This window comes from Lepisma saccharinum, chromosome 14 (assembly GCF_977018435.1).
Source record: "Lepisma saccharinum chromosome 14, izLepSacc3.1, whole genome shotgun sequence".
Classification (NCBI taxonomy): Eukaryota; Metazoa; Arthropoda; class Insecta; order Zygentoma; family Lepismatidae; genus Lepisma; species Lepisma saccharinum.
In genome coordinates, this window is record NC_139242.1 from 69,040,553 (window position 1) to 69,058,912 (window position 18,360).

An 18,360-nucleotide genomic window follows, 5' to 3' on the forward strand; every position below is an offset into this window, starting at 1 on the left:
GAAATATTAAAACAAACAAAGTCCCTTGTAGGTTAGTTCGGTGCGTAAATAAAAAAATGATAGGTTAAGTTATATCACTTAGGATCGTAAAAAAATTAAAAAATCGTAAAAAAAAGGATAGGTTAAGTTGTATCACGTAAGATCGTGATATACCTACCAAGTATAAATGGAAAAAATAAGTGCAGTGAAAATTTGTACTAAAACATCGCTAAACGCTATAACATCGACAAAAAATTGTCAAAATATGTCAAAAACTTATATTCGATTAATAAAAAAAAAATACCTACAAAATATGATCCTCAAATGATGACGTTCAAACAGTGCATAAATAAAAAAAATGATAGGTTAAGTTATATCACTTAGGATCGTAAAAAAATTAAATAATCGTAAAAAAAGGATAGGTTAAGTTGTATCACGTAAAATCATAATATACCTACCAAGTATGAGTGGAAAAAAAATGAGTATAGTGAAAATTTGTACTAAAACATCGCTAAACGCTAAAACATCGACAAAAAATTGTCAAAATATGTCAAAAAGTGATATTCAATTGATAAAAAAAGAGGATACCTACAAAGTATTGCGTTGAAACGCCCCAATTACACTACTATCAATCTTATACCATTATCATTACTTAATTCATGAAGACTTTCTTTACCAATCGTGGGTTTAAATGATCTTCTTTGCCAATCTGTGCATTACAGTCACCTAACAGAATTTTCATATCATACTGAGAAAATTTATCAAAGACCTGTTCTAACTCTGTATAAAAATCATCTTTAGTATTATCATCTTTATCTTCCGTTGGTGCATGTATGTTTATTAAAATAATTTTACACCACCTACCCTGTAAAACTGCATATGATATCCTATCATTAATAAATTCTACTGTTTTAAGAGCCGAGATAATTCTATTATTTATGAAAAAGCCTGTTCCAAAATTATGATTTTCAGTACCACCATAGAAAAAAGTATAATTTTTAGTTTTACAATTCCCTTCTCCTGGCCACCTAACTTCCTGGACAGCTACTACATCTAATTTATACTTCACTATCTCATTAACTGTACACTGAAATGCCCCAGGCCGGTAAAGGCTCAGAACATTCCAGGTGCCTAATTTAATATCCTTATTCCTAACGTAGATCTTATCCTTAGTCCAGGGACCTCCCAAAGTAGTCCCCGCCCGGAGATCCGAACGGGGGACTATTTTACCTCCGGAATATTTTACCTTGGGAACATCCATGGCCTTATATTGCTGTTTTTTGACATGTCTTTTTACAGTGCAGAGTTATCAGCTCTACGCCTAACCCCCGATATGAATGGATATCCCACCAAATTTAATGCTCAGCCCCCCCCCCCTAGATAAAATTCCCAGGATAATCTAAGATTTAATACTGATATTCAATAGTTGGATCCCCTACCAGAATCCACGTGTCGATTGAAGACCCAGTGTGTAAGAGTTGAATATCCACCCTTCCTTAATAATAATACTACCCGTTACAGTTTCCTTGGCAGTCTAGAATTTGCTATTTATGTAACAGCAATGGATAGTTAATAACGTAATTCAACTTGTGCCAAATGCTGTACTGTTTCACATCAAATTTTCATCACAAAAAATCGCCCCCCCCACAAAAAGTTGCTTGGACATAACGTGAGTCCACAAACCCACCTGTGGGCATCGCTACCTCTAAATACTTCATTTTCTTCATCTAATGGATTAAATATGGTGTACCTAAGGTGTAAACGTCTTTACATTTATTTTGGAAAAATATATAAATGTTGAATTTTATATTACATTAAGGAAAAATCCCCCCCCCAAATTTCGATGGCGCAATCTGCGCCATAATCCCCCTTTTGGGCACCCCTCGAATATTTCTCTCTGATTCAAGCCTGGACAGCACTAATGAGTCTTGTCCTTCCATGTTTGCAGCTCATATGAAAGCCAAATTGTTATATTCAGGCCTCGCAAGTGTTTAAAATTGTCTGTCACAGCTTCCGCAGTCTTGTCTCATATCGGCACGAAACAAAGGAAGTCTTCTAGAATACAGCTGGATAGCGAAACAATTAATGCAAAGTGTAAACCCTTCCGTTCCCAACACATCTAATGTTTCGTCCCCCAATATGATCAAATGCTTATTCATTTATCTCCAGTGAGGTGCCCAAGGAAGGGTTGGTTAAGTCATAACCCCATTTGACCCAGTATTCGTTATTATATATATAAAAGTCAAAGACAGGAGAAGATAGCAAGATGAGGACTGACCACCAAAAATAGTATGCGTAACCCTTCTCCCTTCCGAAAACCTGGGCACTCTCCACTCTTTATCTCGGACACATTTTTTAAAATCAACTCACCAGAAGTTGTTATCATTTCGTATTGGAGACAAGTAAGATACGTTCCTCCTTCAGGTTTGGATATTATCCTTTAGGGTGCCGTCGCCTGCCTTCGCACCTAACCTTAACAAAGCCCTAATTTTCCATCCTTGTGACTTGGATCTTCAAGACTTAGGAAGATTTCAGAAAGAAGGGACACGCGATACATGTCGTTTGGAATGACCCAATCAATAGCAACGTTTCACACCTTAGCGATACAAAAGGTCGCACAAACCTACGTTCAACTTGTGAAATCCTCAGGCAACACGGTGTGAAATCTCCCTTAGTAGGTCACTTACATCGATACCTCGAAGTGGTGGCTCTTGTTGACCACAGAAGAAAAAGTTCTACTCAACCGATGGGATTCCCCCTCAGTTTTCTTCTTTCTCCTTTACTTTGTGTGCTTGTTCACTATACAGGCAACATCTTACGATTTGACATACTCAGGACATTTAGACATTTTAACGAAAAATCAGTCGAAGTCAAGGGTTGCTCGGTAGCTCAGTAGGTAGAGCCCTGATAGAGTCTGCAATTTCCGCTAAAATGTCTACATATGCAACAACTTCTTGCTTTCTCTTCTCGACATTCATAAAATTTTCGGCTGTCTCTTTATGGTAGTTAAGTGTTCGAGTGTGTGTCGAACCCAGGCTTAAACAAAAGTATTTTTTTATGCCATGAAATTCTCGGTCTTCATACACGAAATTTGGACCAGGCACCACTAAAGCCGGAGGCAGGAAACGGCGAAGGATGATGACGATGATGATCTCTATTAGAATGCTGACATGTCCACAATACTGAACAGTCCACCTTTTTAAGGTGCCAAAAATAATGTTGCAATGCATGAAAACAATTTTATTAGAACAAGTAGAGATATTTCAAACTCCACACAGGTTACACACTGTAGAAACTCAAGAGCTTGCTGAAATGTTTCTTTTGTACTTGTAAATTGTAAAGTCTGTAAAGTTTCTACAATTAGTGAAAACAATTCCAAAGTCCCGCTACTTACTTTTGATACCTCTCTGTCCATCTTGTGTCAAACAACTTGAGAATATCACGGTATTTCCTTGGCTTTCTTGCAATGCCTTTTTAAAAAACAAATTCCTTTGAAAAGACTCGAGGAAAAATATATAACTGATTTTACAGTCCCAATGTAGTTTATTATCGTATAAATTTCACATGATGTGCAACACCTAGACTTAAAATATGTGCTGAACAAAGCACAAAAATTGCTTTTGGACACTTCTCTGAAATTATCGATCTCGCCCCCCTTAAATCCACCATGCATTACATCAGCGCCAGCATATCCTTGAACAAACATTTTTTTTCTGTATCCACACCAAACCCAGAGAGAGTAGAAGTAATAGCTGAAGCTAACCCACATGCTGTTACATCTCCAACAGAAACAAATCGGAAATATAGTTTCACATTCCGATCTGAACTTTGGGAAATGATTTGAAGACTACAATTGGTAAACGCTGTAAGTGCCACAATAATTCAAACACCGTTTTCCACGTTCAACTGTGCAATGTGCCATGCTTTATAATGTGGTAAACGTGACATGTGGCTGGTAGTCCTCTTAAGTAGTTCAAAGGGCGTACAAAGAGGTCACTAGTGTGCACGTTCTTACGGGATGATGTGCGGAACGATGCGATTTCCAAACACTTTCGCTTTTGGCACTTACAACGTTTACCACTTTTAGTCCTCATTTATCGACTCTCGGTATTATCGAACAGTTCGGAAATTTCAAATTGAAAAAAAAAATAGAACTTTATGAATGCTTAATGTCGGGAATTTATAATGAAATGGTAATATTCGTGCTACAAGTTCACAAACAACTGCTTCGGGCAGAAATTACATGTAACAATATAGAATTTGCGAAATGTGAGGGATTATCTGAGCATTTCGCAGAGAAAATTGCGAAACTACCAGGAAAATGTAGACATTTGGTCTGCAATCCCATCTAGTGTGTGAAATTAATTTCTTTCTCATCCGTATCCCGTCCTATACGTCTCTAATTTAGAAGAATAAAATAAGTCTGAAGAAATTTTTATGAACAAGCTGATAGAACAGGTAATCTGGTAATTTCACTGAACCAAAAAAAGGGGGGGGGGGGTTCTCTCTTTCTCTCAGTGGTTTGGTAAAAGTAATGTAAAGTGTTCCCCTGTGCATAGCACCACGCCATGATTTGGTCCCTACTTTAAACTGCAAGGTTATATTTTTTAAAAAGAGCTAAATTTTGTGGGAAGTAAAAAAAAAATCAGTTAAATATCTAAACATTATTGTAAATAATAACATTTTATTCTTGAGCTTCGTTCAGTTTCCTTTACAAAAATTGTGTTCTCTAAAGTAACCACTATTTTTATGCAGTTTGAAATTTATACTTTTAAAAGATTAAGTTTTGGTCCTTAAATTTCTAATCAAATTAAATTACTTTCGTTTAAGTACAAAGAAGAGTATTCGTATAAGTTTTATTGTTGTTATTGGTTCCTAGTCATTGTACTTACTTTTTATGTTCTATACACTCCTGATCATTAATATCCACCAGTATTTTGCGGGAATACAGTAAACACACATTTCCAGCTCTCTATGTAGTATTTCCGAATGTCGTCATGTCGAATGAATCGTCCTTCCAATGCTTCACCATCCTGTACTTAATGTTTCCTGAATTATACCAGCAATTATGAAAGAGGTGATGCGTTAAAACTATGCACTGCCCGACACATCTGCAGCGAAGTTGAAAGAACTGCTCAAACTCCATAAGCAGTGACGTGCCAGGGAATTTTGTAAGGGGATTGTAGTGTCAGTTTTAAATTTTACCATCATTTTATGCATGTGCTATTTTTAGTAACGTTTTGGCACAAAGTCGAAGGGTTATATCACCCACCAACCTCTTCTGACACGTCACTGAACATACGAGGTTGCACTAACGAGTTCCATTCTTGGCAAGAGCACTACAATGAGAGAACATGTTCGATATATAACGTCCTGTATTTTGGAAACCATCTTCCAAATCTTTTAAAATTTTGTGCGTGTAGTTGTGTAAGAAAAGATGGAGCTCTCTCGTACAGGCATATTAGAACTCTTTAGTACTGGAATTCAGGTCTCAGTAGGTGAAGGTGCAGCATATAAAACTTGGCAAGTACAGTGATTACTGTACTAAATTCAACGGTCTCTGCAGTTCTCGTTGAGAGTCAACACACACATTTACTAAGGGGTGACGGAAGAGAAACGATGCACCCGGGTCAACCCTATGTATGTTTGCACCCCTTTAGTGTTACGTCAGATACATGGGAGGGGTTTCTAGACGGGGAAAGTAAAACGTAGTGATCAGTTTTGGCTTTTAAAATTCCTGCATCGTAAAGATTAATCCGATACTTCACCTTCGTACCACTGCACAAGTATTGAGGAGTACAAAATGCAACCAGGCGGAAGGGGAGGGGGAGTGCGTGAAAAAGATTGGCATATTTTACTGAGTAGAAATGGAGATTCCTTATGTATTAAGAAAGAAAAAATAATGCTTAAAAAGAGGTCGAATTCCCACAGCAAAGAATTCGAAAATATGCAAATAAAATAGATACAGTTTACACCTCGTTGGTTTTAAATGTCCCTTTACAGGTTTGAGGATAGTTAAGGAATCTGTTAACCAGCCTAGTTCATTTATAGAAACGAGAGAAGCGTAGAATTACCGTGAGATTGCCAAACCCCTCTGTTACAGACGACCAATTCGTCCTCTGCTGTCTCCTGACAAGAGAAGAAAACTAGATAATTAAGTGCTCTTTTAATCCAATTATGCATTTTTCTACGCTGTAAATTAATGTGACTGCCCACATCTAAATATTCCCGACCCCACCCGCCCTGTACCAGTCTTACTTGTATAATTATAAGTCTCTTAATATAATTACTGCAAATTCTGACTGAAATGAAATTATATGCGTCAAATAATTTCAGACTTGCATTCACTTTCCAGGCAAGGAGCGTGGCCCATGATTCCAAGTGAAATTTAACTTATCTTTATGCATGTACAGTCACAGGCAATAAAAATGGGACACCTAGATCCTAAAATACTCCCTTTCCTGCAATGCGGTGGTGGCAGAACTTGTTATTGAAAATTTGCTATTAAAATCCACTCACCGCCGTAGAGTTAGGCAACACACATAACGCCTTGCAAGGAAGCAAGTATTTCAGGATCTAGGTATCCCATTTATATTGCCGGTGACTGTACATATCATTTGCGCTCTCTAACTATAGTATTATGTGAAAAGTAGCAGTTGATTTTGTCCTTACTTTTGATATAATTTTTCTCCCAACTGTGTCTGGTTCAGCGGCTTGTACAGTGGGATTCATAAGTATTCACAAGCCACTTGTGCATCACCATGTTTATTCCCATGTGTTACGTAGTGTGTGCTTCAAGAATACAGGGTGATTATAAAGTTTCGATCCATTTCTGTTAAAAACAGATATTACAATCAAGCCAATAATGAGAATGGAAAACCTAACACTTAGTAACACATAATCTATCAAGACTTCTACAGATAATGTAAACCCAACCTCAGAGTAACACATAATCCATCACAGGTTGCACTGAGTCTTATTCCACATGACCACCCTGCACGTCCACACAACCATGTACAATGCTAGAAAAGGTGTTTCGTGCAGCGGTACGTCGCTGGGAGTTTTGTGTGGACGTGCAGGGTGGTCATTTGGAAGGCTCAGTGCAACCTGTGGTGGATTATGTTACTAAGTGTTAGGTTGTCCATTCTCATTACTGGTTTGATTCTAATATCTGTTTTTCACAGAAATGGATCGAAACTTTATAATCACCCTGTAGAAACAAAAAGTCAAATAAGCTGCTGACGTCCTCTGCACGAGTATACGTAATGAAAATAGTCAGGACAATTTGTGGAGAAATACTTATGCATTGTACTGTACAGTCCCTTCTGGGTTGACTTTCAATGGGGACGTTACAGCCTACAAACGTTCGTCGCTGTACGTGTTCGTTGGTTAAAAATTTCGGCCCTCCGCCACCCCTAACTCACACACTCACTCACGTTGTGCTGTTTCTGTGAAACGTTGTAGTCGAAGTTGAGCTAACGCGAACAGGTCTTTCACTTTTCGACATCACCTGCAAATGGCGACAGTAAAAATGCACACAGTCCTGAAAACTAGGCCACACAGGTAACTGACCCTGACGCATCAGCAACAGGCTAGTCCTTTTCCTCAACTTCCTTATCTTTTCCCTCAATTCTTTAGCTTCTTCCTCCATGGCAATCACAGTCCTGGTGATGTTTGTAATCATTTCCAAAAGGTCCTGTCTGCGTTCTTCGTTTTGGTCACCGATTCTCCTTCCGGAAAGTCGTAGGTTCACAGGAAAGTCTCTGACGACGTTGTAAATTATGCATAGAGCCATGAGAAAGATTGCCGATACGACCAACCTCAGTAAGTTGCTAGTGTACCATGTTGGGGCAGTCATCCTTGCAAGCTGGTAATGTTTGTGAAAATCTTCGCTCATTTGTAAAACTTGAAGAAACAACATGGGATTGGGTAATCCGCTGGGTTTCTTCAATCCAAAGCTTGCATCTTCCACGCAACTTCGTCTGAAAGACCAAAAGATAGCCGTTTCAAGAGGAATCCAACATAACATAGATCAAATAGATCAATATGATACAAGATAATTTATACAAAGTAGTTTTCCAGGAGGAAAGATAATTCTTTATTGCAAACAAATTTTATTTTTTCTCTTCGAAGGAACATTGTAATGTAACAGTAATATATTTCCAACAGTGGCGGCGATTGGGTTCCAAAATGGTGGGTGGGGGGGCAGGACAGATTACTTTCCGTTAGCAGTTAAGGTTTAGCATAGTGCGGGAGGCAACTGTCCCCCACGCTTCCCTAATCACCGCCACTGATTTCCAATATTATATGTGTTGACGGCACATGTAAGTGGAGAGAGGGAAGCATGTCAACATTGTCGGCAAACAATAGTATAGATGAGCTGTTAAAATCAACCACAATTTTTCCGCATTTTGCTACACATAACTTAAATAATTTACACTTTTCACTTCTTTCCTAATTTTCCTCTACATATCGACAAAGTTACAAAAAGAAACAGCCGTTTGAAGTACGTAGTTTCGGACTGGCTATACAATTAAAAGAAGGATCAGAACCATTGAAATGTCTCCCCACCGGGAATCGAATACTGAACTTGTTAATGATTGCGAAAAGTTATAAATACAATAACAATTTGGAGAACGGAATATTTTCCTTATTTCTAAGGTAGATTTCACACCGACACGACAAGCGACACGTGTTGTTGGCCACTTCAGTTTGAAATCTCCAGGCAACCGGGTCTCACTTGTCGCACAAGCCTCTAGCAACTTCTCCTTCTGACGTCAGCGCGGAATGCCTTCGTTGTTAGTTTAGGCTTAGTTCTTTTAGCATAAACACACTGCAAATGTATTATTTATGCTAAGGGAACTAAGCCTAACCTAAATACGAAGGCGTTTAGCCCAACAATGAAAGCATTCAGCAAACACGTCAGAAAGCAAAGTTGCTTATCCCAATCAACAAAGTTAAGAAAATGTAGAAAAAGAAAACAAAATATATATACTGTTCACTTGAACAAAATGAAACGCAAAATTCTGTGTATTCCCTAGTTAACAAAACATGCCACATTCACAGAAACGTTACAGAATGTGGAACGTTCTGACTCATCCTCTATATAGTCCTGACTCGGCTTGCTCGGACTGTCATTTGTTTGGACCAAAAAAATCTTTTCTGGCAGTCAGAAACTCAAGACTAATGATGAGGTCGTTACGGCTGCTTACGGTTGGACACGAGTCCAGTCAGAAACCTTCTTCGAAATTTTGCCGAACGCCGATAAAACTGTATTGCTATCGGCAGTGAAAAAATAGTGTCATACGTGTTTTCTTTGCACTGTTAATAAAGGCGTTGTCGACAAATTCTGGATCATTGTATTTGGACACCCTTATTTTGACACCTTGGCTTAATTTGTAAGTATTCAGGTTATCCCATGATGTTAAGTCCCATATTATAGTTTTGTTGTGCAAAGTTTGTCTAAACTTTCAACCCTTGATTCCAAATATTTTTTAAACAGTATGAACTCGCTAGAAACTGTTTGGAAACATCTAGCTTGAAATGACTTTGAAACAAACATTGGAAGTTTCGACATCCGACAGAATACTGTAATCATAGTGAATTCTGTCATCAATGCACACTCAATTTCAGGCGTGTAGTACAGTGGGATCCATGAGTATTACCGTGCAAATTGTCCATTGTTCATGCACTCCATTTGGCACAATAAGAGCTTCAAGAATTAAAAGAAAACTCAAAACAAACTGTTGACAACTTCTGCACCAGCATACATAAAAATCCACCTCTTGAAAACACATAGGATGCAAGAGAAAAATTAATGAAAATAGTCATGGACAATTTGCCGAGCAATACTAGTGGATCCCACTGCACATAAGCAATTCTTTTAAGTCGATATGTTGGAGTTTTAGCATATGTGCATGTACTTTATCAACGAACACTTGTTCATATATACGCAGATAAATGCTCCTATCTTATCTTCTTTGATTGCTTAGTTCCGTACTGTCACTAGATTGCCACAAGTGACCTTCATATTAGTTGATTGATTGAGTTGGTGTTTTAAGTCCACTTTATGCACAGTAAGGCTAATCGGGACTGGACCTACAGTTTAAAGTGGGATCCGAACCATTATGTGCCTCCACCGGATATCGAACCCGGGATCCCTTGATTACAAGGCGTCGACGCTACCACTGCGCCATCGGGGAGGCTTCTCCCGTATTAGTAAATTATGAACAGCAAATCAGTTATCACACACAAACCTGAAGAATGTAAACTGCATGTATTTCTCATGAAATTATGTGACGTTGACTAAATTTCAAACCACACTGCGCTTTTATAGCAAACTGAGTTCGTGGCAAAATAATATTTCACAGCATGAATAAATCACTTCATTATACAAATATTTCTCTAGAAGAAAAACTAAATTCAATTCAGGGTTCAATTATCAAGTATGTAAATCTGACTTTCTTGTAATAGAAGAGTTTATGCAAAAGGTATTTCTAATATGTTAGCCTTACTGTGCATAAAGTGGACTTAAAACACCAACTCAATCAATCTAATATGTGAACACGTTATTTAAATATTGTTAAGAGACAAGGAAACAAGTCGAGTCGATCTCTACTCTAATGAAGATATTCGTCTTGTCTGAAATAAGAACTTCCTCTACACTAAGTGAAGTGCATTTATGAAAACAAGTAGGAATAAGTTCCGGGTGAAAAATTACACCTTTGGAATTCACTAAAGCCTCATTAAAATGAAAGTTATCAAAAGTTTCGTTACGGTTTGCCTTGAGTTCGTTTTATGCGCAATGGATTATTGGTACTGGACATAACACCTTTGCTTAACAAAAAACACTAAATTTGTTTAATCATACGATTTGAATGGGAATTCTTAATTGCAAGCCAATAGTCTTAATTGTCCATTGATGAAACTCAAGGGAGTGCTGCAAACAAAAAAATACTCGGTAGCAGAATAAATTAGAACTTTGCGCTCGCCATAACTGTCGCAGCCTAAAAGTCCTTTTTACTCATCCTATTTTACTTATTGCACAGAGAAAGCATAGAGATATAGGGTTTTATGACGTAATGACGCCTCCTCTCATGTAGGAAAAATAAATGAAGCTCAGACAGAACCACCAGTTGATTTCTTTTTGTGTCGTCTGCCTGATCAAAACGTGTTTTCCAGTTTTCTTGCATAGATTATTTACACTATAAAATAGACTATAGTTACTATTGTTACATATTTCTACAGTTGGTTAACTACAACAGAAAGGAACTATACGGTATTCAGCCCATTTAAATGTAACATCAATAGATTCCCCTAAAATATCTTAAGAAATGTACGAATAGAACAGACATGCTGACTTGCATAAAATAACAGAATATTTATTTTGCTTAACACAACCACTCAATATATTCAAAACACATACTACGTCTATGGAAATCGATTGAAAGATACATAGATAATATGTTCCACACTGAAAGAATCGACAAACGTAACTTAGATAATGGTACGGGAACCAATCAAAATATCCGACAGCACAGTATCTTTCTCCCCATTCAACATGCGATTGTTATTGATTGCAATACTGCATGGCAGTGGGAATGCATATATATTTCTGTTTGCATGTATTATTGTTACATGCAATTCGTTCCAAATTTGTTAAAACAGTTTATGACAAGTTTGCTTGTAACATAGTACTATAATCAAGAAAATAGGATTGTTTTTCATCCTCGGGCAAGTTTCCTAGTTGAGTAAATTGCAAATTAAATTTTATTTTGCAGAACGTTAAAATTTGACCTTTTTGCTCATGAGTCTGTTATCTTTTTATTCTTACATTTAATGGGACTTGGCAGATAAGTTGCACTATACGAGTCTTTCATATTTTTCATGTTCATGCTTTATTTTTAGGACCTTTACGTTAGCCAAGTATGCATTCATTGGTTCGTTTCTCGTATAAATGTATCACGTTTCGAACACGGTGAGCCTTTGTTATGAGTGAAGTTTTAAAGCAAACTTCTATTTCTTGACAAACTTATTTAATTATTTACAAGAGGTTCTTTCAAGGAAGGTCACTTTGAACGGGAACAACAAAACGAGCTTGCTAATTTAAGACGATTCTATTTTCTTTTGACCTTTCGGGGAACATCGAGGCTCAGTGACCAACCAAACAAATATCTGATAGCAGTCTGTTCGCCGAAACAGTCGAGAGACTTGTTACGTGAACAAAATTGGTCTACTTGTGGCACACAGACAGAAGGATTAGCTCCTAGGAGACAATTGACTGTTGTGATCGGGTGTACTGTTTACTCACCTGGATGGTTTGCTACGTATGTGCCTCAACCTGCCTCTCTCCTCTCCTACTGGCAGCAACAGACGTGCAGAGGGCGACACCACAGCCTGTCGCGCATGCGAGCGCTCCCTGTGACAAACAACAAGGGAGGGGTTGCCAGCTGCACGTTATCTTGCACTCTGTCTTTACAAATTTTTAAAGTTAGTTCAGGCAAGCTACCCTAACGCTGAAATATGTGTTCATTTTTTTTAAAAAACAACATAAAAACATGTGGTACAAACAAATTAACAAGAACGGTATAATTCTATAAATACATATGTACTTAATGTATGGAAATGGTTGCACTCTTTGAAAACCCATTTTTGAAAATAATATATTGGACAAGGGGAATAGAATGGGTTAATGAGATTTCGGAAGTTTTTTTTATTATTCGCGCCTATATTTAATAGGGATCTCGAATAGTTGGGAAATTCCAATTGATCGTATTTGAAGTGGATAATTCTTGATATTCTCTACGCTATAAGTGCCAGAAATTTCTTGAAATTTGCATTTTTTTAATTCCAGAAATGCAAAGACAGTCACTTGAACGGGGGAAAATGTGCAGAATTCTAGATTTTTGAGTGTCGGGATATTTCGACCATTTCTCGCTTCGAAAATTTCCCGCTTAAAATGGAGAACTTTTGTCTCCCAGAACGTCTGGATTTTCAAATTTTCAAATTCCTATCCCGTCCCGTACATCCCAGTATTTTTAATAACGAAAAATTAATTTTAAGGCACAGTTTTCTGGCTTTGGTTGGTTGATTTGGTGTTTTAAGTCCACTTTATGCACAGTAAGGCTAATCGGGACTGGACCTACAGTTTAAAGTGGGATCCGAACCACTTGTGCTTCCACCGGGTATCGAACCCGGGACCCCTTGATTACAAGGTGACGACGCTACTACTGCGCCATCGGGAGGCCCTCACAGTTTTCTGGTCTCCGATTATGATAGTTCTTGATTCATGTGTATCATCTAATGATTTACGTTCGTAAACCAAGCCAATTTATTATTATTTTTTAATTGTATGTACACTATTGTCACCCAAACAACTCAATAAGCCAGGCTTAAATAGGTCACGGCACTACACTTCTGGCGCATTCGACCGAAAAAAAAAAAGGTTTGGTTCGAATCGGTGTTCGGTGAAACAACAGTGGAACCCTTCGCATCTATTCACACTGTGTTGTTCTGTGGTTTTAGCCGTGTACGACAGTGTAATTGAAGACTAAAATTGGTAAACGCTGTAAGTGCCAAAATAATTCAAACACCGTTTTCCACGTTAAACTGTGCAATGTGCCATGCTTTATAATGTGGTAACCGTGAAAAGTGGCTGGTAGCCCTCTAAGTAGTTCAAAGGGCGTGTAAAGAGGTTACTGGTGTGAAAGTTCTTACGGGCTGATGTGCGGAACGATGCGATTTCCCAACTCTTTCGCTTTTGGCACTTACAACGTTTACCACTTTTAGTCCTCAATTACTTCGGTTGAAACTGAATCCACTGTGACCATACCGTTACTCTCGCACACTATGTATCTATTTCTACTTTTGTTATTTGACGTATGTTTTCTACATTTTTGGCTTATCGCGACGATGAGGATGAATGGTGAACAATTGAAATGGACGGGACAAACAGAATGAAACACCTATGCCTTGATCACGGTTCAAACCTTGAACTTCTCGACTGGCAGGTCGTTACGATGATGACGACTCTGCTCCGGGGCTGGCGAGTTATATGTAAAAATAATACTTTCTCACTCTATTCTAAAGGATACAGACTAACGAGGTTCTGGCGCCTGGGCCTGCGGCAAGTGTAATCATCTGAAGGAACTTTGTTCTGTCGTTCATTAATGTTTGTAATTGTCCTTTCATCCACGTCATCACTTATCCATCCTAATCTTCGCAATTAGCCAAAATTGGTAGAAATGCGACGTTAAATGAAATATATAAATAAATAAAACAATTTTCAGTTTACTTTTTCTTTCTGTGTTTCTGACGGCGATTCAAACCTAGGACCTTCATTTCTCATACCCTAGAATCAGGCATATAGAAGAAATAAAAAGTTTACTTTATAGTAAGAGAATCACTGTACGAGGAGCCTTCTCTTCGTATTTGTTTTTTAGCGTTGCCTTTGTAGCTTCATCTCGACGATGGGGATGAATGATGAATAGCTGAAATTAATGAAAGAACAAAATCAACGGAACAGTCACACCCAGGCCGGAACCAGATTCCAGATTTTTCGTATTTGTCCTTTCTTCTATGTGAGGCTCGTTTCCAGCCTTCATGTCCTGTGTTTCCCCAATGCAGCAACAAAATCTAGGCTCAAGGTTTTCAACCAATTATGTAATAAAATACTCTATTCACTTCCAAGAATCCTTTTGTGTTTGGAACTTAATTATGTCAGCTAAATCTGGACTGTTTAGTGGACGAGGCACAAGTCCCCCCCCCCCCACATCGCCTTTTTCTAATTTTGTCTGTGTCTTTTAACAAAATAGAAGGTGTATCGAAAATCATGGCAGAAATTCAAAATAGCGTTCTACACTTGATGTCGAAAATAAAGTTATTACTTACTGAGTTACAAGGGTGCCCGGAGGATTTTTCTCAGGGGGGGAGGCTAAAATTTCACATCTTGGCCTGAAGTCATAAAATATTTTACCTTTTTTTTATTATTATATTACATATCAAAAAATTGAAATTGAAAATACTTTGGTTTAGTGTGCAGAATTCGAGATTTTCACATCGTCGTGAAATTTTTAAATAATCCCATCCGAAAATTTCATGATCTGGTCTCTAACTGGCGAGTTTTTTCAGTTCCAAACGTCGGGATTATGAACATTTCACTTCTCAATCCAGTTCCGACTACAAATTTCCATCACACACACCCCTAGTTACAGCAATCAACATTATTCTAATTTGTCTGGTGAAAAAGTACTCTTGTAATTTTGTTGGACATGGCAGTTAATTGTTGTAGTTTACAGCATGTAAATAAGAGAAAGCAGTATTATTTGTAATATATTACTCGTATATTGCTACAATTTGTAAATTAATAGTTTAGCTATTATTCTATTCCTTGATTGTTCCTATTTTATATTTTCCTAATGGAGAAAATCTTGCGTGCCTAGTGATCCCTGATCGCTTACCAGTCTTGTGAAACACCAACTTATGCATGATTGAACAGTTGTTTCGCAAGTCTAACTGTTGTGTGCACGTAACAGCATTAATCCATCCGATAAAATTTCATTCGATCAACTTTTCTGAAATTGTTTTCTTTGAAGCTCAAAATTCATTCTTAACTCCTTGATATTCCTCTGCGAGCTGCAATCTGGAATAATATCAGTTGAAACGGAAATGTGTTAATGAGAGCTATGCAATTATCGTTTAAACACTTCCCTCAAAGCAAATGTTTCGTTTCCGCGGTAAAATTACGTGGATAATCTCTCTTCTTCTTGTAGTGGACGTATTGATTTCTGGCTACGTTCCCAGCAGGGTTGCCAGAGCAGGATTGAAAATTGTATGCCCGTGAGTTCACTATTCATCTGTACATTACATATTCGGCGAGAGAAGAGGTAGGCGTATTTGTGAAACTTTCTAAGGGGCTGAAAATAATAAATGATTTGAAAACTAGAGAGGATGTGACTTACAGCGAAAGTGGATTGATTGATCAGGAAGTAATTGTTCTGTGATCTACTAAAAAATATTTATGAAACTCGTTACAAGTTTCCTCCCTGTGACAGTCTCTTTTTAATTGTTACTGTTAGATAACGATCATAATCTCCTAGTTTCGGACAAATTTTCCCTTGTGGACAGTTATTTTTCTACAGTTGCAACTCCGTAAGAATATATTCCCGAAAATGTGTATGTAATTGATCTCCCGACTGATCGAAATCTCAGGAAAGAGAGGTACATACGAGAGGTATCCAAGTTCTTAAAGTCAGTTCGAGTCAACAGTTCATGGTCACGTGCAGTGGCGGCGATTGAGTTCCAAAACCAGGGGGGGAAAGGTGCAAAACTGGGGGGACAGACAGTGCATTTCCCTTTGTAGGTAAGGTTTAGCATAGTGCGGGGCAGGAAGTGGCGAAAAGTGTCGAGGGGCAACTGCCCCTCGCCCCCCTAATCACCGCCACTGGTCAAGTGGTTTATAGGCATCTTGGAAACTTTAACTGTTGCCGTTCACATGGAAATCTTTTTAAAATGGACGCAAAGAAAGTTCAATTCTAGACTTGCCATCGGCAAACTTTTCCAACTTTTTATGTTCTTTGTAGCATTGACACACCAGGAGCCATTCTACCGCTACAAATGCATATAGCCTAAGATATGACGAGCCGTACAACTACTGAAGAGCGAACTTCAATAGGAAGTCTTCAATGATAAGTTTGTTCATCATCCTAGAGTTAGGCAACACACAACGCATTGCAGTAAAGCGAGTATTTCAGGATAAAGGTGTCTAATTTCTAATGCTGGTGACTGTACATATCCGAAGTATTACTAAACACCCGATCACTTGTACCAAAAAGAGTACACCAGGATGGAGAGCTTGATGGACCCCGGTGGCGTAGTGGTAGCGCTCGTGCATTGTAATCAAGGGGTATCTGGCTCGATACTCGGTGGTGGCACATAGTGGTTCGGATCCCACTTTAAACTGTAGGTCCAGTCCCAATTAGCCTTACTGTGCATAAAGTGGACTTAAAATACCAACTCAATCAATCAACCAATCATTACAATGTACGGACACAGGAACATGGGGCAGGCTAATGTTCACTCACCAGAGCAATTTCAACCTGCCTCTCAACTGGAAAGAGTATTTAAGATCAGCTTTCAATGCCTGCTCCATCATTGTACTGTAACGTTATCTATTTGAATCTGAGCCCACGAGCAAGTTGGACGCATGAAGTGAATCCATAATGTTTGTGTTCGCTTAGTTTATGCTTCGCAATTTTCATAACTTAGCTATGCTATATAAAAGGCTAGAATTAAGATTAAGGTAAAGTGCCCGAAATCCGTCCCCTACCCTAAATTCGTCCCCTTCTTTAACTTCCATGGAAAGTGCTGCCATTTAGTGGAGAGCAGCAGGAAAATCTTCAGATCCATTCAGTTGCCTACTGGCAGTGACGTAGTTGCTTTTTTCTGTTCATTCACGCTTTAATTTTTCAGAAATATTTTGTCTGAAAGCTTGCTACAGTGTGAATCAACTTGAAACAGTTATATTGACGCCTCGCGGCAAGATTTTCATCATTTAGTGATTGATAATTATAGATTAGTACTTGAATATTGCGTTCCAGTTGTCACAGCCATGTAGCTGTAGTCGTTTGGTCAGGAGCAGTTGCTATTGTTGTTATAACTGGAGTCCAAAATCCGACCCCTTTGAGATCCTCAAATCCGTCCCGGGGACAGATTTAGGATCCACATTATGTATCTATCTTGTGATATACAGGGTGTTTCGTAAGTTCGTTTACAACGCTTGGGAGGTGATTGTACGAGTGAAAATAAGGTGGAAAGTTCATGTAACGAAATTCCGGAAACGGCTTTGTTGCCGAGTTATTGACGTTTGAAAACGTGGGAAAATGATTTTCCGAAGTGAATAATGGCAAAACGGGTGGAGAGAAGACGTCGGTGTTGGGCGGGCCACTAAGAAATTGGGTACGCTCTTGTCAAAAAATCACTCGGCAATGTTGTGCAATGTCGGCGCAAGGGATTCCCCAAAGACGCGAACGAAGATGTTGACGGGAGTGGAGTGGGTGTGCGTTCTGCGTGAGCTGGTATCGACGAAAATTGGCATGTGTTGAATGGCACCAAAAAAGAAAGAAAATTTCCTGAGCGAAGGGTACCATGACGTAAAAACGAAAAAAATAAATTGTCATAGGTTGCATACCCTGAAGGGCAGATGGGTGTCCGTGTGATCTGACGTTAAGTACCACATTTCCCGCTAGGGGCTCCAACAGTGAAGGTTTCCTCATGAAGGAGCGCACGTGTCTGTGCCATTCGTGCTTCAGGTGCTGTGCTAGCAGGAGGTTGTTAAACATTCACGGTTGAATGGGAAGACGTGAGATTCTTGGACAGTAGTGT

General features: G+C 38.5%; 1 protein-coding gene across 1 annotated transcript; it reads right to left on the reverse strand.

Moving 5' to 3' along the window:
- Positions 1 to 4,654: 4,654 nt before the first annotated feature.
- On the reverse strand, positions 4,655 to 17,128 carry LOC145998397 (uncharacterized). Its single transcript, XM_083134801.1, has 3 exons — positions 17,061 to 17,128; positions 12,290 to 12,397; positions 4,655 to 7,961 (listed from the first exon to the last, which is right to left on the reverse strand). The coding sequence occupies exons 1-3, from the start codon at positions 17,126 to 17,128 to the stop codon at positions 7,412 to 7,414; spliced, it is 726 nt and encodes a 241-aa protein (XP_082990927.1). The 3' UTR covers positions 4,655 to 7,411.
- Between the last annotated feature and the right edge of the window lie 1,232 nt (positions 17,129 to 18,360).

What these genes read in the sequence shown, in the direction of transcription:
- LOC145998397 (XM_083134801.1), bottom strand. Translation starts at nt 17,128, where the DNA reads ATGGAGCAGGCATTGAAAGCTGATCTTAAATACTCTTTCCAGTTGAGA. An exon ending in GGCAGGTTGAAATTGCTCTG is followed by an intron (nt 12,398 to 17,060) that starts GTGAGTGAACAT and finishes TGTTTGTCACAG; the next exon opens with GGAGCGCTCGCATGCGCGAC. An exon ending in ATACGTAGCAAACCATCCAG is followed by an intron (nt 7,962 to 12,289) that starts GTGAGTAAACAG and finishes TTGGTCTTTCAG; the next exon opens with ACGAAGTTGCGTGGAAGATG.